A 24,014-nucleotide genomic window follows, 5' to 3' on the forward strand; every position below is an offset into this window, starting at 1 on the left:
GAATCCAGGAATACGGAATCGATCTGAAATTCCTTGCCTATAGCACCCAGCACTTCATGTGAATAAAGAGCTAGTTGTGTTTCACAGGAACGATGTTTTCTACACCCATGTTGACTGTGTGTCAATAGATCGTTTTCTTCGAGGTACTTCGTAATGTTCGAACACAATATATATTCCAAAATCTCGCTGCATATCGACGTTAACGATATGGGCCTGTAACTTAGTGGATTACTCCTACTACCTTTCTTGAATATTGGTGTGACGTGTGCAACTTACCAATCTTTGGGTACGGTTCTTTCATCGAGCAAACGGTTGTATATTATTGTTAAGTATGGAGCTAATGCATCAGCATACTCCGAAAGGAACCTAATTGGTATACAGTCTGGACCAGAAGACTTGCTTTTATTAAGTGATTTAAGTTGCTTCACTATTCCGAGGATATTTAATTCTACGTTACTAATGTTGGCAGCTGTTCTCGATTCGAATTCTGGAATATTTACTTCGTCTTCTTTTGTGAAGGCATTTCGAAAGGCTGTGTTTAGTAACTCTGCTTTGGCAGCACTGTCTTCGATAGTATCTCCATTGTTATCGCGTAGAGAAGGCATTGATTGTTTCTTGCCGCTAACATACTTCACATACGACCAGAATCTCTTTGGATTTTCTGCCAGGTTTCGAAACAAAGTTTCGTTGTGGAAACTGTTATAGGCGTCTCGCATTGAACTCCGCGCTAAGTTTCGAGCTTCTGTAAAGGATCGCCTATCTTGGGGATCTCGCGTCTGCTTAAATTTGGCATGTTTGTTTCGTTGTTTCTGCAACAGTGTTCTAACCCGTTTTGTGTACCACGGAGGATCAGCTCCGTCGTTTGTTAATTTATTTGCTAGAAAACTCTCAATCGATGCCGATACTATTTCTTTGAATTTAAGCCACATCTGGTCTACACTTATATTATTAATTTGGAATGAGTGGAGATTGTCTTCACCTTGGCTTCATTGAACTTGCATCCCTTCGAAGGTTATATCGTTATATCTTCCCCGACGATGATGTCATCTTCATCCTACATAACTGTCCATATTACAAGGCCAGGATCGTGCTGTAATGGTTTGAGGAGGGTGACAGCGAGCTCACGTTGGTATCTTGGCCAGCAAGTTCCTCTGATCTGAACTCAGTGGAAGACATCTGGGCCGTTATCAGTCACCAGCCCGTCACTCGCAAAACACTACTCCGTAATTTATGGGAATTGCGTGACCTGCGTGTAGGCATCTGGTGCCATATAGCTCCAGAAACTTACCAAGCACTTGTCGAACCCAAGCCAAGCAGAACTGCTGCTATTTTGCGTTTCAAAGGTGGATTAAGCAGAAGCCATAATCATACAACGAAGGCTTTCACGACGGATGTTTCAGCTGCCGAGAATTCTTCCGGTTTGTATGGCTGTGGTCCATGGAATTCTTCTATCCCTGACGTTTCGTCCAAGGCTACGATGGACATCTTCGGAGTCGGCAAGACTCAGCACAAACAGGAACACCTTCGAAGATGTCCAACGTAGCCTTGGACGAAACGTCAGGGGTAGAAGAGTTCCATGGACCACGGCCATACAACACGGAAGAATTCTCGGCAGAGGTCATAATGTTTTGGCTTATCACTGGGTAGTATGTTCGTAATAGCTTAACGCTCAGTGTGATAGGTTGCGAGAAACAGCCACGGATCGAATCTCCACTGCGGTCAACCTGCCGTTGATCTGGCCTCTTCGTCAGTCTGTATGTGGTTTATAGGGGATATTCCATTCATCTACGCAAATGTTGGGCTGGTCTACAATCTGCTCCTCAAAAAATACGGCACACAAACAGTTAAAATACGGTACACACAACAATGGTTACACAATTCACAGATGGACGGCGCACACTAATTCTCTCCCTTACATTTACTGACTACTGAGGCCACAGGAAAAATATCCTACCAGAAATTTAAAACAGTAATAAAAAACGCATCATGGAAAGCGCAGACTCTGTACGACGGGATAAACACTGGGAAAGAGAGAGATTGTGGGATGGTTACAACAGCCTCTCAGCTGGCCCTACTTCGTTTTCTAAGAAAAAACCCTTCATTCAGTAACCGCAAATCTGACTGTAAAAGCAGCCACTTACTACAATGAATGTGACTTATTATCCTGCAGGCAACCAGTACAAATCTGAAGAAGTCGTCTAGCAGCTGAAACCAATAATGATCACACAAATTATTTCCCAAATGCGACCCGAATAAATATAGGGTGGACAAGGATTTCAAGCAGTCATTGTCTTTTTCAGGCACCTTGGAGTGTCAGAGGTTAACAGCACATTAGGACGCCAGCTTTCTGCCATCATGTCTGCGATCTGCCTCATTCAGTACCCATACTACCATCGAATACAGGACGCCTTGGATGAAGCAGGCACTGCCGTACACCTGTTCGAAGACCTCAACATCACCTCGTTAATGCTGCAGGTGGGTCTAACACCATTTGGTAATATTAGCCACTGCTTGTACTCTTTATAATTTATATGGAAATGATCATTCCTGTCTTATAGAATGAATGTATTATTCAGGGAACAGTCGATATCATTCAACCTCTACACAGTAAAACTCAGCTGTTATTGTAGAAGACTTTAATATGAATAACTTCTATGGGATTACTTACTGTCTAGTTTTTTATTATTGGACTGAAATAACGAGGCATTTGTTTGATAAACAACATAAAAGACATTAGCAAAACATATGCTAGGGAGTAAAAATCAAATAAAAACAGTCTCGATCACATTTTCAGATTTTTTATTTGTTAGCAATCGGTTTCGGTCCTTTCCACAGATCCTTTTCAGGCTTTGCCCCGCCATCATGGTTGCTGATGGCGGTAGAGGAGTGATATTAGTAGAAAAAGAAAGGACCGAAACCGGTTGCTAACGAATAAAAGAATCTGAAAACGCAAGCGAGGCTGTTTTTATTTGATTTTTAACATTTCATATCGACAGCTGTGCTCCAGAATGCTTTCTAAAATTTATATTCTAAAGGCTGCTCCAAAGTTTGGGTTTCTTGTCAAGGAGGTATGACAGCAGACAGCGAAAAATTTACAGCCACACTGCTAGGGTCATGAAAAGGTCAATATAGCCCATGCGAAAGTGTAACGATGATATTCAGGTATTTAAGTGGAACTTTTTGGAAGAAAATTAATGTTGTTCTTGTGAAACCCTCTTCGATAAATTTAGGAAATCAGTATTCTAGGTAGACTGTACAACAGTCTCAACGCCTTAGTTGTATTTATGAATCAGGATATATACGGGGTGGTCCATAGTGACCGGGCCAAATATCTCACGAAAAACTACAAAGAACGAAACTTGTCTAGCTTGAAGGGGGAAACCAGATGACGCTATGGTTGGCCCGCTAGATGGCACTGCCATATGTCAAACGAATATCAACTGCGTTTTTTTAAGTAGGAGCCCCCATTTTTTATTACATATTCGTGTAGTACGTAAAGAAATATAGATGTTTTAGTTGGACCACTTTTTTCGCTTTGTGATAGATGGCGCTGTAATAGTCACAAACGTATAAGTACGTGGTATCACGTAACATTCCGCCAGTGCGGACGGTATTTGATTCGTGATACATTACCCGTTTTAAAATGGACCGTTTACCAATTGCGGAAAAGGTCGATATCGTGTTGATGTATGGCTCTTGTGATTAAAATGCCCAACAGGCGTGTGCTGCTCGATATCCTGGACGACATCATCCAAGTGTCCGGACCGTTCGCTAGATAGTTACGTTATTTAAGGGAACAGGAAGTGTTCAGCCACCCTCACACTCCGCACTAAACGCAACACTGCTCCCGGCCACGACTGCGTTACCTACCGCCACCTCAAACACTGCCCTCCCTCCTTCCTTTCCCTCCTTGCCGCCCTCTACAATGTCATCCTTGCCACTGGCTTCTATCCCGACCTGTGGAAAACCTCCCGTATCCTGATGTTCTCCAAACCCAATAAGCCTCCATCTGATGCCTCTTCCTATCGTCCTATCTGTCTCACGTCGGTGTTCAGCAAGCTTTTGGAATCCATCCTTTCCCGGCGCATCCATCTCCACCTCCACCAAAACCACCTCCTCCCAAACACCCAATGTGGCTTTCGACCTTCCTTCTCTGCTGATGACCAACTCCTCCGCCTCACTCATCTCCTCTCCCTCCAGCTTAACTCCCGTCGCTCCGCCATTTTTGTCTCCCTTGACCTTGAAAAGGCCTACGACCGTGTCTGGCATCCCGGTCTCCTGTTTAAACTCCAAACCTACGCCCTTCCTATCAACTACATCCGTCTGGTGGCCTCCTTCCTCTCCCGCCGCCCCTCCTACGTTACCATCCATCATGCCAATTCTCGCACCTTCTACCCCTCTGCCGGTGTGCCCCAGGGCTCTGTCCTCTCCCCTCTCCTCTACCTCCTGTACACAGCAGATATGCCCCAACCCCCCCCTCCAGTGCACCTCTTGCAATATGCTGATGACACCGCATTCCTCGCCCTCGCTCCTACCCTCCAACGGTCCCAACGCCTTCTCCAGAATCACCTTGACCTTTTTGCTGCATGGTGTAACCAATGGCTCCTGAAACTCAATCCTTCCAAGACCCAGGCAATCATCGTAGGTCGTACCACTCGCTCCTTCCGGCTCCTGGATTTCTCCCTTACTGTCTGCGCACGTCCTGTCCGTCTCACCCCCACCCTCACCTACCTTGGCCTCACCATTGACCGTCACCTCACCTGGATCCCTCATCTCCGATCCATCCAATCCAAAGCCCACAACCGCCTCCGCCTCCTCAAACTCCTCTCTGGCCGGACATGGGGGTTGCACCCCTCTCCCATCCTCCACACCTACAAATCCTTAATCCGTCCCATCCTCTGTTATGCCAGTCCTGCCTGGATATCTGCCCCCCCCAAATTCTATCAGTCCCTCCAGATCCTTGAGCGTCATGCACTCCGCCTCGCCTTCCGTATCCGCCTCCCGTCCCCCACGCGGATCCTCTATGATCTCATTCCTTTCCCCCATCTGCTCCTCTTCCTCGAACATATCCGCATCCTCTACACCTCCCGCCGTCTTGACCCCCCTCACCCCCTGGTTGCTCCTCTCCTCTCCCATCCTCGCCCCCTGCCCCGTCTTCACTGTTGTGTCCCCCCTACCCTCCATCTCTACACCCTCCATCTCCTTTCCCAAGGTGGCTTCCGTCAACTCCCCCTCCCGGATGATGCCCTCTCTCCCTCCATTTATCCTTCCTATCAACTCTGATCCTCCCTCCCCCTCCTTTCCTCTGTCCTTTCCCTGGGCTCCCTCTTCCCCCCCCCTTCCGTCCTGTTTCCTCCCCACTACACCTCTCCCTACCTCCCTTCTCCCCCCCAGTCCTTTTGTATTCCCCTCCTCTGCCTACCCCCCCTCCCTGTCGCGTCTGCCCCCCACCCCTCTTATGGGTTCTCATCCTCCATCAGCTCCTTTCCCGGTTTCCCCCCCCCTTCGCTTTTCCTCTCCTTTCCCCCCCTTTTTGTTTTCCCATCTCCTGTCCAGTTTCCCCCACCTGCTCTCGACTGTGGTGTCACCTTTGCCGACTTTTCGTGCTGTGTTCTAGTGACTATTCAGTGTTGTGTTGCGAACAGAAACCATGCTGTCGCTGGGTGTGCATTTTTATATACTTTGCGAACAGAATCCAGACTGTCGCCGTGTTTTTTAATTGTCTATTGTTCCCCCTGTCTGCTCCGTATGTATTTTTATTCGCTTCATCCTCCCTCTGTTGTTTGTTTTAATTTCCCCATTTTCTTTTCACCTGTTTACTCACTAAGTCCCCGATTTTATCGCCTGTTTTTTATTATTGTTTATTCTCCTGCTTTTTATCAGAAAATCTGTAGGCTGCAGAGCGGCGTCCTAAGCTGCTGCCAGCCCGCCCCCTTCGGGGGGAATTGAAATTCAATAAAGGAAAAAAAAAAAAAAAAAAAAAAAAAAAAAAAGTTCAGCCACATGTGAAACGTCATCCACGACCTGCAACAAATGATGATGCCCAAGTAGGTGTTTTAGCTGCTGTCGCGGATAATCCGCGCATCAGTAGCAGACAAACTGCGCGAGAATCGGGAATCTCAAAAACGTCGGTGTTGAGAATGCTACATCAACATCGATTGCACCCGTTTCATATTTCTATGCACCAGGAATTGCATGGCGACGACTTTGAACGTCGTGTACAGTTCTGCCTCTGGGCTCAAGAGAAATTACGGGACAATGACAGATTTTTTGCACGCGTTCTATTTAGCGACGAAGCGTCATTCACCAACAGCGGTAACGTAAACCGGCATAATATGCACTATTGGGCAACGGAAAATGCACGATTGCTGCGACAAGTGGAACATCAGCGACTTTGGCGGGTTAATGTATGGTGCGGTATTATGGGAGGAAGGATAATTGGCCCCCATTTTATCGATGGCAATCTAAATGGCGCAATGTATGCTCATTTCCTACGTAATGTTCTACCAACGTTACTACAAGATGTTTCACTGCATGACAAACTGGCGATGTACTTCCAACATGATGGATGTCCGGCACATAGCTCGCGTGCTGTTGAAGCGGTATTGAATAGCATATTTCATGACAGGTGGATCGGTCGTCGGAGCACCATACCATGGCCCGCACGTTCACCGGATCTGACGTCCCCGAATTTCTTGCTGTGGGGAAAGTTGAAGGATATTTGCTATCGTGATCCCCCGACAACACCTGACAACATGCGTCAGCGCATTGTCAATGCATGTGCGAACATTACGGAAGACGAACTACTCGCTGTTGAGAGGAATGTCGTACATGTATCGCCAAATGCATTGAGGTTGACGGACATCATTTTGAGCATTTATTGCATTAATGTGGTATTTACCGGTAATCACGCTGTAACAGCATGCGTTCTCAGAAACGTTCACAATGGTACATCTATCACATTGGAACAACCGAAATAAAGTGTTCAAACGTACCTACAGGTTGTTTAAAAAATGACCGGTATATTTGAAACGGCAATAAAAACTAAACAAGCAGCGATAGAAATACACCGTTTGTTGCAATATGCTTGGGACAACAGTACATTTTCAGGCGTACAAACTTTCGAAATTACAGTAGTTACAATTTTCAACAACAGATGGCGCTGCAAGTGATGTGAAAGATATAGAAGACAACGCAGTCTGTGGGTGCGCCATTCTGTACGTCGTCTTTCTGCTGTAAGCGTGTGCTGTTCACAACGTGCAAGTGTGCTGTAGACAACATGGTTTATTCCTTAGAACAGAGGATTTTTCTGGTGTTGGAATTCCACCGCCTAGAACACAGTGTTGTTGCAACAAGACGAAGTTTTCAACGGAGGTTTAATGTAACCAAAGGACCGAAAAGCGATACAATAAAGGATCTGTTTGAAAAGTTTCAACGGACTGGGAACGTGACGGATGAACGTGCTGGAAAGGTAGGGCGACCACGTACGGCAACCACAGAGGGCAACGCGCAGCTAGTGCAGCAGGTGATCCAACAGCGGCCTCGGGTTTCCGTTCGCCGTGTTACAGCTGCGGTCCAAATGATGCCAACGTCCACGTATCGTCTCATGCGCCAGAGTTTACACCTCTATCCATACAAAATTCAAACGCGGCAACCCCTCAGCGCCGCTACCATTGCTGCACGAGAGACATTCGCTAACGATATAGTGCACAGGATTGATGACGGCGATATGCATGTGGGCAGCATTTGGTTTACTGACGAAGCTTATTTTTACCTGGACGGCTTCGTCAATAAACAGAACTGGCGCATATGGGGAACCGAAAAGCCCCATGTTGCAGTCCCATCGTCCCTGCATCCTCAAAAAGTACTGGTCTGGACCGCCATTTCTTCCAAAGGAATCATTGGCCCATTTTTCAGATCCGAAACGATTACTGCATCACGCTATCTGGACATTCTTCGTGAATTTGTGGCGGTACAAACTGCCTTAGACGACACTGCGAACACCTCGTGGTTTATGCAAGATGGTGCCCGGCCACATCGCACGGCCGACGTCTTTAATTTCCTGAATGAATATTTCGATGATCGTGTGATTGCTTTGGGCTATCCGAAACATACAGGAGGCGGCGTGGATTGGCCTCCCTATTCGCCAGACATGAACCCCTGTGACTTCTTTCTGTGGGGACACTTGAAAGACCAGGTGTACCGCCAGAATCCAGAAACAATTGAACAGCTGAAGCAGTACATCTCATCTGCATGTGAAGCCATTCCGCCAGACACGTTGTCAAAGGTTTCGGGTAATTTCATTCAGAGACTACGCCATATTATTGCTACGCATGGTGGATATGTGGAAAATATCGTACTATAGAGTTTCCCAGACCGCAGCGCCATCTATTGTTGAAAATTGTAACTACTGTAATTTCGAAAGTTTGTCTGCCTGAAAATGTACTGTTGTCCCAAGCATATTGCAACAAACGGTGTATTTCTATCGCTGCTCGTTTAGTTTTTATTGCCGTTTCAAATATACCGGTCATTTTTGAAACACCCTGTACGTTCTGAATTTTAATTTAAAGAACCTACCTGTTACCAGCTGTTCGTCTAAAATTGTGAGCCATATGTTTGCGACTATTACAGCGCCATCTGTCACAACGCGAAGGAAGTGGTCAAAGTAAAACATTCATATTTCTTTACGTACTTCATGAATATGTAATAAAAAAAAGGGGGTTCCTATTTAAGAAAACGCTGTTGATATCCGTTTGACCTATGGCAGCGCCATCTACCGGGCCAATTATAGCGTCATCTGGGTTCCCCCTTCAAGCTAGACAAGTTTCGTTCTTTGTAGTTTTGTCGTTTGACGCTTATTTCGTGAGATATTTGGCCCGGTCACGATCATTGTACCACCCTGTATAGGATAGCATAAGAGGAGTTAGAGCGCTTACCAGGACACATAAACGGATGTAACAAAAGTCGTGAGATGTCTTTTAATATCGTTTGGATCTCCTTTTGCTTGTCGTAGTGCAGCAACTCGACGTGGCATGGACTCGACAAGTCACTGAAAGTCCTCTGCAGGAATACTGAGCCATGCTGCCTCTATAGCCGTCCACAACTGCGAAAGTGGGGCCGTTGCAGGATATTGTGCACGAACTGACACCTCTCGATTACATCTACATCTACATCTACATGATTACTCTGCTATTCACAATAAAGTTCCTGGTAAAGGGTTCAATGAACCACCTTCAAGCTGTCTCTCTACCGTTCCACTCTCGAACGGCGCGCGGGAAAAACGGGCACTTAAATTTCTCTTTGTGAGCCCTGATTTCTCCAAAACACAGGCGATCATTGTAGGCAAAACCACCCCTTCCTTCCGCCTCCTTGATTTATATCTCACCATCTATGGCCGTCCTATCGCTCTCACTCCCACCCTTAAGTACCTTGGCGTCACCCTCGACCGTCGCCTCTCCTGGATTCCCCACCTCCGGACAATCCAAGCCAAGGCACGCTCCCGACTCAGTCTCCTCAAGCTCCTTTCCAGCCGTACGTGGGGTCTGGACCCCTCCACCATTCTCCACACCTATAAATCCCTCATCCGCCCTATCCTTTGTTATGCCCATCCGGCTTGGATCTCCGCCCCCCCTACCATTTATAAATCCCTCCAAATCCTTGAACGCCATGCTCACCGCCTCGCCTATCGCATCCGTCTCCCCTCCCCCACGCGGATCCTGTACGATCTCATCCCCTTCCCCCACCTCCTCCTTTTCATTGAAAGGATACGGATCTCGTACACCTCACGTAAACTCGGTCCTCCTCACCCGCTAGTCTCCTCGATCCTCTCCCACCCCCGCCTGCTGCCGCGCATGTATTCCCACGTCCCACACGGTCTCCATCTCTCCACCCTCCTTACCCTCTCCCAAGGTGGCTTCCGCCAGCTCCCCTTCCCTGATGATGTCCTCCTCCCCTCCATCTACCTCTCCTATCAACTTTGACCCTTCTCCACCCCTCACTTCCGGTGTCCTTTCCTTTAGGCACCCTCCCTCCCTTTTCTTCCCTTCCCTTCTCTTTCCTTTTCCCCCGTCCCCTCCCTCCAGCCCTCTTCCCCCGGGCTTCCCCTCCCCCTTCCTCCCTCCCCCTATCTCCACTGCCCGTGGCATCTCTGCTCTCCCCTGTCGCTCTCCCACTCCCCTTTCTCCTCCTCCTCTCTTGGCAGGTCCCCGGACTCGCACACGCACAGTGAACATTCGCGCGCCGGAGGTCATCGCCATCAGTGTATCGTGTGTGTGCCTTCGTTTGTGTTTAGTGTTTGTTCGCCGTCACGCCGCCACTGTTCACGTGTACCGTCGCCGTCATCCATGTTATGTGCGCCGTGTCAACTAGTGTCAGTGATGTTTTCTCGTCCAGCGTGAACGGCTCCATGTTTTTTGTTTTTTCGTGTCTACATTGTTTTGCTCGCTGTTTTGTTTGTATTCTCTGTGCCCCCTCTATGTATTACTTCTTGTAAGACTCAAGATTGAAGAGCGGCGTACTCTGCTGCTGACAGCCCGCCTTGTGAAAAGGTGATAAAAATCACAATAAAGAAAAAAACTGATTTCTCTTATTTTTTCGTGATGATCATTTCTCCCTTTGTAGGTGGGTGCCAACAGAATATTTTCGCAATCGGAGAAGAAAACTGATGATTGAAATTTCATGAGAAGATCCCGTCGCTACGAAAAACGCCTTTGTTTTAATGATTGCCACTCCAATTCTCGTATGTCTGTGGCACTATCTCCCCTATTTCGCGATTATACAAAACGACCCGCCCTTCTTTGTACTTTTTCGATGTCATCCGCCAGTCCCACCTGATGCGGGTCCCATACCACACACCAATACTCCAGAATAGAGCGGACAAGCGTGGTGTAAGCAGTCTCTTTATTAGACATGTTGCACCTTCTACATGTTTTGACAATGAATCGCAGTCTTTGGTTTGCTCTACCCAAGACAGTATCTATGAAATCGTTCCAATTTAAGCTATTTGTAATTGTAATCCCTAAGTATTTAGTTGAATTTACAATCTTCAGATTTGTATGACTTATCGCGTAATGAAAATTTAGTGGATTTCTTTTAGTACTCATGTGAATAACTTCACACTTTTCTTTATTCAGGGTCAATTGCCACTTTTCGCACTATACAATTTGCAATTCGTTTTGGTCATCTGATGACTTTATAATACAATGATAGCATCATCTGCAAACAATCTAAAACGGCCACTAAGATTGTCTCCTATATCGTTAATATAGACCAGGAAAAATAGAGAGCCTTTAACGCTTCCTTGGGGAACGCCGGATATTACTTCTATTTTCTCGTTGACTTTCCGTCTATTACTACGAACTGTGACCTTTCTGACAGGAATCACGAATCCAGTCGCACAACTGAGATGATATTCCATAGACACGCAGTTTGGTTAGAAGACGCTTGTGAGGAACTGTGTCGAAAGCCTGGAAATCTAAAAATATGGAATCAATTTGACATCCCCTGTCGATAGCACTCATTACCTCATGAGTAGTTCGCAGCTCGTGGTCGTGCGGTAGCTTTCTCGCTTCCCGCGCCCGGGTTCCCGGGTTCGATTCCCGGCTGGGTCAGGGATTTTCTCTGCCTCGTGATGACTGGGTGTTGTGTGATGTCCTTAGGTTAGTTAGGTTTAAGTAGTTCTAAGTTCTAGGGGACTGATGACCATAGATGTTAAGTCCCATACTGCTCAGAGCCTTTTTGAACCTCTTGAGTATAAAGAGCTGGTTGTGTTTCGAAATAACGATATTTTCTGAATCCGTGCTGACTATGTGTCAATAAAAAATCGTTTTCTACGATGTACTTCATAATGTTCTAATACAGTATATGTTCCAAAACCCTACAGCAAATCGACGTTAGTGATATGGGCCTGTAATTCAACGGATTACTCCTACTTCCCTTTTTGGGTACTGGTGTGACTTGAGCAATTTCCCAGTCTTTAGGTACGGATCTTTCTGTGAGCGAGCGGTTGTATATAATTGCGAAATATGGAACTATTGTATCAGCATACTCTGAGAGGAACCTGACTGGTGTACAATCTGGACCAGAAGCTTTGCCTTTATTAAGTGATTTAAGCTGCTTTCCGACACCGAGGATATCTACTTCTACGTTTCTCGTCATGGCAGTTGTTTTGATTGGAATTCAGGAATATTTACTTCGTCTTTTTTAGTGATGGAGTTTCGGGAAACCGTGTTTAATAACTCTGCTTTAGTAGTACTACCATCAGTGACTTCACCGTTGTTATCGCACGGTGAAGGTATAGATTGCATCTTGCCACTGGTGTGCTTGATATATGACCAGAATTTCTTTGGGTTTTCTGCCAGATTTCGAGACAGAGGTTCGTTATGGAAATTATTAAAAGCATCTCACATTGAAGTACGCTCTATATTTCGAACTTCTGTAAAACTTTGCCAGTCTTGGGGATTTTGCGTTCTTTTAAATTTGGCATGCTTTTTTCGCTCCTTCTGCAACAGCGATCTGACCCGTTTTGTATACCATGGGGGATCAGTATCATCCCTTATTAATTTATGTGGTATAGATCTCTCAACTGTTGACACTGTTTCTTTCAAATCATCCCACAACTTTTCTACGCTTACATGATGACCAGATCAGAAGGAGTGAGGACTGTCTCTTAAAACGGCGTTAAGAGCATTTTTATCAGTTTTTTAAAAATATATATTTTTTTGCGTTTCCTTTTGATGGTTGTAGGTGTTACGGCATTCAGCCTAGTAGCAACTGCCTTGTGGTCGCTAATCCCTGTATTCGTCACGATACTCAATATTTGTCGAGGATTATTTGTTGCTAAGAAGTCAAGTATGCTTTCGCAACCATTTACGCCTCGAGGCTGCTCATGAACTAAATGTTCAAAATAATTTTCTGAGAAAGCATTCAGTACAATTTGGGATGACGTTTTATGCGTGCCGGCGGCTTTAAACGTTTAATTTTTCCAGCATATCGAGGGTAGATTGAAGTCACCACTGTATGAGTGGGGTACTCATTTGAAATGAGACTCAACTCTTCTGAGTCGGGGGCTCGGTAAAACGATCCAATTAATAGTTTTGCCCGATTTTCAAGTATAACCTCTACCCATACTATTTCGCAGGAACTATCTACTTCAATTTCGCTATAAGGCAAACTACTTCTGACAGCAATAAATACTACACCATCAACTGTATTTAATCTGTCCTTTCTGAACACTGTTAGATCGTTTGAAAAAATTTCGCCTGAACTTATTACGTCCCAACTCTGCCCATCTGGGTGGCCACATTATTCGCTCGAATTGTCCAGAATGTTCTTCAAACCAGTCGCGCACAACTGTGGCCCACTGACATGGCAAATTGTCACCTATAAAAATTCCAGTGTTGTTTGGGAACATGAAGTCCATGAATGGATGCAAATGAAGCATCGGAACATAACCATTTCCAGTCAATAGTTGGTTCAGTTGGACCAGAGGACCCAGTCCACTCCATGTAAACACAGACACAGCATTACGGAGGGACCACCAGCTTGCACAGTGCCTTGTTGACAACTTGGGTCCATGGCTTCGGGGGGTCTGCGCCACACTCGAACCCTATCATCGACTCTTACCAACTGAAATAGGGACTCATCTGACCAGGCTACGGCTTTCCAGTCGTCTAGTATTCAATCGGTATGGTCGGTCACGAGCCCAGAACAAACGCTGCAGGCGATGTTGTGTTTTTAGTAAAGGCACTCACGTCGGTCGTCTGTGGCCACAGCCCGTTAAAACCAAATTTCGCCGCGATGTTCTAACGGATACCTTCATCGTACGTTCCACATTGATTTAAGCGATTATTTCACGCCGTGTTGCTTGTCTGCTAGCACTGACAGCTCTGTGTAAAGGCCGCTGCTTTCGGTCGTTAAGTGAAGGCCGCCGGCCAACGCATTTTAAGTGGTTACAGATGATACCTAAAATTTGGTGTTCTAGGCACCCTGTTGATACTGTGGATCTCGGAATGTTGAATTCTTTATTTCCGAAATGGATTGTCCCAAGCGTCTAGCTCAAACTGCCGTTCCAAGTTCAAAGTCTGTTAATTCACACTGTGTGGCCAGAATCACGCCGGAAACCTTTGCCATGAATCACCTGACTACAAACGATAGTGCTGCCAACGCACTGCCCTTTTATACCTTATGTAAGCGATACTACCGCCCTCTATACATGTGCATCTCGCTATCCCACGACAATTTGTCACCCCAGTGTGAACAGGCACTTTTCCCTCCCCTCACTGAAATGCGTCAGTCAAGTGAAGGACAGCCACGCCTGATGTATTACTGCTATTGATTCGATTAATGATAATCTATATCATGTTAAGACCGATTCATGATGATAATATGGCTGATATCCTTGATTGCAGGGATCAAGCGACTATCACATGCCTTTATTTCCCTCTAGCTGTGTGGGTAATTGCACGTCCCATATTTGTTGTGTTGTAAGAATATGATGGAGTTCCAGGTGGCCCTCATGGTAGGAGTGGGGACTCGCTGGCGAACGGCGATCAGGCCCGGGAGCTCCTTGGGGGGGGGGGGGGCGGGGGGGGGGGGAGGGAGATTAGCAGGCTTCTAAAGATTAGCTACTTGTAGCAGGGAATGGTGACCAGGACACTGACAAAGATAAGTATGTTACTCTGTGCCAATGCACTGACTGCCAGGTAGGTGTTTACAGCTCCCATATTGTCTGCCTCGGCATCAGCAAGGCACGTGCAGTCAAGATTTCACGAAGTGTCGTCATGCGGTGGGCAGTGCTGGACGCTGGTTAAAACGCCCAGCATAATGAATGTGTTGCATGTTGAGTGGGTGGAAATAAAATATTGTTATAGGTCTGCCTCTCTGTTCAAAGAACAGCTTGGTGAAATGTTGTGTTTGCTGGCAACGGTTTTCGCTGGCTGAGAGATACTTATCTCTGCTTTCCTGTGGGAAGTTTGGCAGCTGTTTATTGCTAAAAGTTTTTTCTTCTCCCCTTGTGGGGGAGGTTGTGCGACGGCTGGAACCAGCTTCGGGTGGAGTGAGAATTTCTCTCTCCTGCAAGGCAGGAAAAAAGTTCACTAGGAAAACTAGAATAAATATGTCCGCAAATGTGAGTTTAGGTGGCTGTTTCCTAGAAATTTCCAATGTGGGAAAACAGCTCACTGGTCAAAGTAAAATGATAGCTTTGAAGTGGGAGTCTGGAACTCAGTTTTCTCAGAACTGTGTAAGTGGGAGGGCAGGCCGGCCCCTGTTTCCGAGCGGTTCTAGGCGCTTCAGTCTGGAACCGCGCTGCTGCTACGGTCGCAGGTTCGAATCCTGCCTCGGGCATGGATGTGTGTGATGTCCTTAGGTTAGTTAGATTTAAGTAGTTCTAAGTCTATAGGACTGATGGCCTCAGCAGTTAAGTCCCATAGTGCTTAGAGCCATTTGAATTTTGATTTGGGAGGGTAGTTTAACCCTTTATTTGGCAAATGGTGAAAATAGAAACAAAAAAATTTTTCAGTGCTTATATTTATTGATTATGCTTAAAGAAATACAATTCAGTCAGTTTTAGAAATTTTTGACAAAAATTATGAAAATTATGAAATGTTGCTTACAAGCATCATTGCCAGCAGTAGACCACAATTATACGTATTATAGAAAAAAAGTGTTTGCCAATAACCTCAAGCAAAAGGTTTCCTGTATGTGAATAATTTAATTCATAAACACATTTACGCATTCCGCTGTGTAATAGAACTGTTTCATTTTCCCTTCTAGTTCTTCTTGCAATGGAATTTTTGGAAATAGTTCCTCTTTGGAACGAAACAATACTAGATTGCATTTTGAACACATGACTGTAGAATATCCAGATGGACAATAACGACAACGACCTTTGGGATCGCATACAGGCCAATGCTCCATATTATCAAATCGGACATCTTGTGTAACAGTCGGAACTCTTGGCTTCCTCCTCTTCTTTTGTAGTGGTGTTATGTCTATTGAGGGCCTTCCTACTTTCCTTTTCCCTGAAAACATCAAACCATTGCCAATATCTGCCCTGAATGACTTCTATGAGATCTTCTTGTCCAGAGAGTCTCTTCGAAATACCAGCCAGGCATTTACAACACTCAGATCTAGAGTAAATCCAAACAATCTCATGTACCAACACCTAGTTTTCATTGGTACTCTGTAGAGCTCTATCAGAATACTAGCAAGACCAACTCCTCCCATATGCTTGTTGTACTGACGTACAGTACTGGGACAGGGCACATCAATTCTTCTTTTTTCATTGCTGTTGCGAGTGGTTGGACACCACAAAATGAGCTTGCAAGTGTCACGATTTTCTTGTCTGCCCACCTTACTAAAATGAGGTCTGAATGACTGTCCTTTCCTGTAATCATAGCTGCCTCGTCCTTGTTTCAGTAACTGCTTCTCGTCTTGTGGAGGACAGTACTTTATTCGGTTCTTCCTTATGGTGCCCATGGGCTCAATGTTTTGATTTTTTAAAAGTATGTTATAAGTTCAAGGCTGCAAAATAAATTGTCAAAATAAACTCTGGGAGAAATATCTCTTGGAATACTTTTGCAAAGTGTAACCACAACTTGTCCTCCAATTCCAAATACTTTCTCGTCATCAGCAAGATCAGTTATCATCCCCTTGCCAGTATAGGGAAGAAAATCATAGACAACTCCAGACACACCAGCAAGAGCAAAAATCTTAAAACCCCACTTGTGTGGCTTGTTTTCAATATATTGACGCAAATTACCTGCTCTTGTACCTTTATATGGAACCATCATCTCATCTATGGAAAATTTCGACTCTTGTTTCTGCTCACGGCAGTTCCTTACAATAGACTCAAGAACAGGTCTTATTTTGGAAAGTCTGTCAGAAGAGTTCACAGCATCCTCATTGTTTGTAAAATGCAGGTATCGGTGGAGTTTCCGAAAGCGCTTCAAACTGAAAATGCTGGTGATTTTTTCACAATTCATTGACTGAGACCAATAGTCCGTGTACAAAGGCATAGAAACAAGACTCATGTATATCAGAACACCGAAAAATTGTTCCATTTCATTTATATTGGTGTTTACTGACGTGGTAGTTCGTTGCACAGAGTGTAAGTTCGTTTCCTGCACAATTTTGTCAATTAGTTCTGAATCAAAGAATCTTCTGAAATAACCCAGTGGTGTATTGCCTTCATCAGAAAACACAAGATAGAAACTTTCTGCCCTAGCAATTATATTTTCCTTTACCCACATGTAAGTGACTGCTTTTGTAATTTTCTTTTTAACTTGACTGGCACTTGCACTAGAAGGATTCACTGCAGAAGGACCTTGCACATGTTCAGCTTCTGAGATTTCACTTCCTGAATCAGAATCAGTTTCTGGTATAATTAGGTTATGAAACTGAGATTGACGCTCTGGAATATACACTCCTGGAAATTGAAATAAGAACACCGTGAATTCATTGTCCCAGGAAGGGGAAACTTTATTGACACATTCCTGGGGTCAGATACATCACATGATCACACTGACAGAACCACAGGCACATAGACACAGGCAACAGAGCATGCACAATGTCGGCACTAGTACAGTGTATATCCACCTTTCGCAGCAATGCAGGCTGCTATTCTCCCATGGAGACGATCGTAGAGATGCTGGATGTAGTCCTGTGGAACGGCTTGCCATGCCATTTCCACCTGGCGCCTCAGTTGGACCAGCGTTCGTGCTGGACGTGCAGACCGCGTGGGACGACGCTTCATCCAGTCCCAAACATGCTCAATGGGGGACAGATCCGGAGATCTTGCTGGCCAGGGTAGTTGACTTACACCTTCTAGAGCACGTTGGGTGGCACGGGATACATGCGGAAGTGCATTGTCCTGTTGGAACAGCAAGTTCCCTTGCCGGTCTAGGAATGGTAGAACGATGGGTTCGATGACGGTTTGGATGTACCGTGCACTATTCAGTGTCCCCTCGACGATTACCAGTGGTGTACGGCCAGTGTAGGAGATCGCTCCCCACACCATGATGCCGGGTGTTGGCCCTGTGTGCCTCGGTCGTATGCAGTCCTGATTGTGGCGCTCACCTGCACGGCGCCAAACACGCATACGACCATCATTGGCACCAAGGCAGAAGCGACTCTCATCGCTGAAGACGACACGTCTCCATTCGTCCCTCCATTCACGCCTGTCGCGACACCACTGGAGGCGGGCTGCACGATGTTGGGGCGTGAGCGGAAGACGGCCTAACGGTGTGCGGGACCGTAGCCCAGCTTCATGGAGACGGTTGCGAATGGTCCTCGCCGATACCCCAGGAGCAACAGTGTCCCTAATTTGCTGGGAAGTGGCAGTGCGGTCCCCTACGGCACTGCGTAGGATCCTACGGTCTTGGCATGCATCCGTGCGTCGCTGCGGTCCGGTCCCAGGTCGACGGGCACGTGCACCTTCCGCCGACCACTGGCGACAACATCGATGTACTGTGGAGACCTCACGCCCCACGTGTTGAGCAATTCGGCGGTACGTCCACCCGGCCTCCCGCATGCCCACTATACGCCCTCGCTCAAAGTCCGTCAACTGCACATACGGTGTGAGTCCACGCTGTCGCGGCATGCTACCAGTGTTAAAGACTGCGATGGAGCTCCGTATGCCACGGCAAACTGGCTGACACTGACGGCGGCGGTGCACAAATGCTGCGCAGCTAGCGTCATTCGACGGCCAACACCGCGGTTCCTGGTGTGTCCGCTGTGCCGTGCGTGTGATCATTGCTTGTACAGCCCTCTCGCAGTGTCCGGAGCAAGTATGGTGGGTCTGACACACCGGTGTCAATGTGTTCTTTTTTCCATTTCCAGGAGTGTAGTCTGGATCATCATCACTACAGTCTGCCAAAACTTCGAGTTCAGAGTCTTCAGATTCGCTCAGATCAGACAAAGCCGGATTTTCTGGTGGAACTACAATTCCTCTCGTTTTTTTAATTCCATAAAATATTCTGGAATCCATAGCTAAAAAGCCCCTGAAAATAAAAATGTCTACTCTGTCACGCCATAAGCATATGTAATATACTAATGGCACATGTCCCAACTATGGGCAATGTTGCTCACAGGCAACATAAAAGTTTTATACTATTTACATAATTCAAAACAATGTTAGATTGAAATATTTCTGCTGTAAACTCACCTTTGGGTATTTCTTGAAGAAAATCTGCTAAGATTACTGCCAATTTATTGGATTCCACTCTTTCAGAACCAAAATAAGACACCCCCGTTGCTCACACGAGGAGATCTCTGTAACACCACTGCACAACTGCCATCTCGTGTGGAAAACCTTGAACTATTACAACAATTGGCATTCGCAGTGTGTAAAGGAACGTTGCCTGGAGGCAACAATGCCAGTAAAAGGCACTGGGAAGTGTTTGTTGTCCCATAAGGCCAACGTAAATTTGATGTTGCTTTAGAGTAGAGATGGGCAAACTGAAACACATAACTGTTTCGAAACAAATGAAACAGTACAATGTAATGTTTCGATACGATGTTTCGAAACAGTGAAACAGTTTGTGTTTTGTAATCTAATAAACCTACACATCTTATCATCTTGAATGTCTACTGTATAAGTATGACCGTATAAACATAAATGAGGTGCGAGAGCGCTAATCATAACGCAGAAAGTATGAAACTATCACTTAGGCGTCTTGACAGTTTGTATTTCCTACAGCAAATGCGCTGATTTCGTGTCGTGTGACTTTCATACTTTTCAATTGGCTGAGGACAGCCATAGCTGAAGACAGAAGAGCCACCACGAACGGAACTGGAGGTGGGAGCAAACTGCAGAAACGACGGATATGCTACTGGGATTCCCACATTCCGTTAGTATGGGTAATATACCCATCCTGCTAATTTCCATGCACACACAGGGAATCATTGTGGATAATACGCACCGTGACTATAGACTCACAAATAACGCCAAATAATTCGAATAAATAACAAAATGTAACAGAAAATTTTTGTCTTTTAAGGTGTTACAAACCGTTACTATAAATTCACTATGCTTCCCAGCCCTTCCCGTTCACCATTACACTATCAGTGATACGTCAAACAGATTGCTTGCAATTATACCTACATCAAATTCATGTATAGGTCTAATAACTGTCACTCTACGCCTTTTTTTATTCAAAATGTTGTAGGCTTACTTGCGTTTCTTAATATGATTACTGTACATGAACAGAGAAGCGTATTTTTTTAAAAAAAAGTGTAATTTACCTGAATGATTTTTACATATTTATTATTTTGAATGTGAATAGTATGCGTTGTTTTATTGTTTGGTTAGTGTTTATAAAGCAGATGTTACGGCATTTCAGAATAGGACAGTCACATAGAAACCAAGCTTTATTTTAGGATTTCTTAAGCTTCATGCTATTGCTTGTCAAAAAGATTTCGACACTCTTGAAAGTGTTTCACGAAGTGGTATGTTGTGTTTCAGTACCTATGCCGAACCCGAATCTCGTCCGACACAGCGCGGAATGAAACATCACTGTTTCGATACAATTAGTCCGTTCCAAGCACAGGTGGACTGAAACAGCCTTATTTTGAAACAACGATACAGTTTCTGTGTCTGACTCGAGATCGAATCTGGTCCGGTTACCCGAGACAGGGGCGGAATGAAACACCACTGTTTCGAAACAGTGAACCACAGCCGTTCCGAAACACTGAAACAGTTCCACGTATCGGTACACTGTTCGAAACATAGAAGTCTGCTTTAGAGCAACACTGCCAAATACAGGGTTAAGCATAACTTATAAAACATTTGCTAGATAGGGCGCTGGACCGCTGTTTAAAGACAAAGGGTGGTTGCCCAATGCTTAGTGGAGCCTTACAATTGGCGAATTACCTTTTACTTGATTTTTCTGCAGGGCAGAAAGGAAACATAGCGTTTCTTGGGCACTTTGGATGGAGACGTGAAAGCTGATATACGGAGTTTTGGAACATGGAGAAGGAGACGCTCTGACGATACTCTTTGAAGAAGCGGCAGAAGGCAGGCTTGCATTTCTGTGTACCAGCCTATACAGAGTGGCTGATGAGTAGTAGTTAACAGCAGGCCTGGCCGTGCATGATTCGACTGGCAAATTTGCTAACTTTGGCGAGAATATCTGGTAGCGCAGGCTATCCAGGAAGCACTTAAGAGCTTTTGGGCTATTGCTTTTAAACTTGGTTAGATCCTGTAACTTTAAATTTGGTCAGGTTCAAAAATGGCTCTGAGCACTATGGGACTTAACATCTGAGGTCATCAGTCCCCTAGAACTTAGAACTACTTAAACCTAACTAACCTAAGGACATCACACACATCCATGCCCAAAGCAGGATTCGAACCTGCGACCATAGCAGTCTCGCGGTTCCGGACTGAAGCGCCTAGAACCGCACGGCCACCGCGGCCGGCTTTGGTCAGGTACTCAGGGGCTCACTCATGACGAAGCCGGCTTTTTCATTATCATGTGCATATCATACATCTTTATGACATGATCAGGGCAATCGCTGCACTCTCACACACGTATATGCTTTTTAGAGAGTGTCGAGTTGGAGACTATAGTCACTCATATCTCACTTCTTCCTTGCGAGCTTGGCCAAGTTAAACTAGCTGGTTTAAATTGTTTTCTATGTTCATAGCTGGCACTTTCGCTCATGTATGTCCTAAGGAATAATGCATCGTACTTCAGGACAACGCTAACACTGCAATACCGAATTTATCTGCCGATACCGAGCAAGCGACTTTCAGTTAAAAAGTCTTACCTGTTCGGCAATGTGCATAATGGATGGACGACTACAGGTTGTAGATACATCGTTGACGGCCTATGGAGTCTTGGCTCTGGCCGTGAGTCGTACTCAAATAGCCTAATGATAAGGCGATTGCTCCCAGTAAGCGGGAAATCCGGGTTCGAGTCCCAGTCCGGCACAAATGTTCATTGTCGTCATTCCATTTTGCAGCACATGGTGCGCCATATTCCCAACTGCGATTGTTGTTGTTGTGGTCTTCAGTCCAGAGACAGGTTTGATGCAGCTCTCCATGCTACTCTATCCTGTGCAAGCTTCTGCTTCTCCCAGTACCTACTGCAACCTACATCCTTCTGAATCTGTTTAGTGTATTCATCTCTTGGTCTCTCTCTAAGATTTTTAACCTCCACGCTGCCCTCCAATACTAAATTCGTGATCCCTTTTGTGCCTCAGAATATATCCTACCTAGCGATCCCTTGTCCTATAGTCTACTTGTGCCACAAATTTCCCTTCTCCACAATTCTATTCAATACCTCCTCATTAGTTATGTGATCTACCCATCTAATCTTCAGCATTCTTCTGTAGCACCACGTTTCTAAAGCTGCTATTCTCTTCTTGTCTAAGCTATTTATCGTCCACGTTTCACTTCCATACATGGCTACACTCCATACAAATACATACAGAAACGACTTCCTGACACTTAAATCTATACTCAAATTTCTCTTCTTCAGAAACGCTTTCCTTCCCATTGCCAGTATACATTTTACATCTTCTCTACTTCGACCATCATCAGTTATTTTGCTCCCCAATTAACAAAACTCCTTTACTACTTTAAGTGTCTTATTTCCTAATCTAATTCCCTCAGCATCACCCGACTTAATTCGACTACATTCCATTATCTTTGTTTTCCTTTTGTTGATGTTCACCTTATATCCTCCTTTCAAGACACTGTCCATTCCGTTCAACTGCTCTGCTAAATCTTTTGCTGCCTCTGACAGAATTACAATGTCATCGACGAACCTCAAAGTTTTTATTTCTTCTCCATGGATTTTAATTCCTACTCCGAATTTTTCTTTCGTTTCCTTTACTGCTTGCTCAATATACAGATTGAATGTCATCGGGGAGAGGCTACAACCCTGTCTCACTCCCTTCCCAACCACTGCTTCCCTTTCATGTCCCTCGACTCTTATAACTGCCATCTGGTTTCTGTACAAATTGTAAATAGCCTTTCGTTCCCTGTATTTTACCCCTGCCACCTTTAGAAGTTGAAAGCGAGTATTCCAGTCAACATTGTCAAAAGCTTTCTGAGTCTACAAATGCTAGAAATGTAGGTTTGCCTTTCCTTAATCTACTTTCTAAGATAATCCAAACTGATCTTCCCTGAGGTCGGCTTCTACCAGGTTTTCCATTCGTATGTCAAGAATTCATGTATTTCATAACGGCTGCAGTTGGTGCAGTGCCCGTAGAAATATTGTATCGTATTTCGGAACAACACTGGCACTCCTTTATGGCGTTCTCTCACTTCATCTTTTGTCAGTCACATTAATGTGTAATTTATTTCTTTTGTATCTTGAAAGGAGGAAATAAGATGAACATCAACAAAAGCAAAACGAGGATAATGGAATGTAGTATAATTAAGTCGGGCGATGCTGAAGGAATTAGATTAGGAAATGAGATACTTAAAGTAGTAAAGGAGTTTTGCTATTTGGGGAGCAAAATAATTGATGATGGTCGAAGTAGAGAAGATATAAAATGTAGACTGCCAATGGCAAGGAAAGCGTTTCTGAAGAAGAGAAATTTGTTAACATCGAGTATAGATTTAAGTGTCAGGAAGTCGTTTCTGAAAGTATTCGTTTGGAGTGTAGCCATGTATGGAAGTGAAACATGGACGATAAATAGTTTGGACAGGAAGAGAATAGAAGCTTTCGAAATGTGGTGCTACAGAAGAATGCTGTAGATTAGATGGGTAGATCATATAACTAATGAGGAGGTATTGAATAGAATTGGGGAGAAGAGGAGTTTGTGGCACAACTTGACTAGAAGAAAGGACCGGTTGGTAGGACATGTTCTGAGACATCAAGGGATCACAAATTTAGTATTGGTGGATAGTGTGGAGGGTAAAAATCGTAGAGTGAGACCAAGAGATGAATACACTAAGCAGATTCAGAAGGATGTAGGTTGCAGTAGGTACTGGGAGATGAAGAAACTTGCACAGGATAGGGTAGCATGGAGAGCTGCATCAAATCAGTCTCAGGACTGAAGAC

The 24,014-nt window shown here is 45.0% G+C and overlaps 1 protein-coding gene across 1 annotated transcript in view; it reads left to right on the plus strand.

Moving 5' to 3' along the window:
• LOC126188739 (uncharacterized) overlaps positions 1–24,014 on the plus strand; it is a 78,465-nt gene that overhangs the window by 45,619 nt on the left and 8,832 nt on the right. The window contains exon 3 of the mRNA XM_049930347.1: positions 2,301–2,475. Within this exon, the coding sequence (XP_049786304.1) occupies positions 2,301–2,475 (175 nt within the window). The remainder of the gene's footprint in view (positions 1–2,300; positions 2,476–24,014) is intronic.

Source organism: Schistocerca cancellata, chromosome 5 (genome assembly GCF_023864275.1).
Source record: "Schistocerca cancellata isolate TAMUIC-IGC-003103 chromosome 5, iqSchCanc2.1, whole genome shotgun sequence".
NCBI classification, from domain to species: domain Eukaryota; kingdom Metazoa; phylum Arthropoda; class Insecta; order Orthoptera; family Acrididae; genus Schistocerca; species Schistocerca cancellata.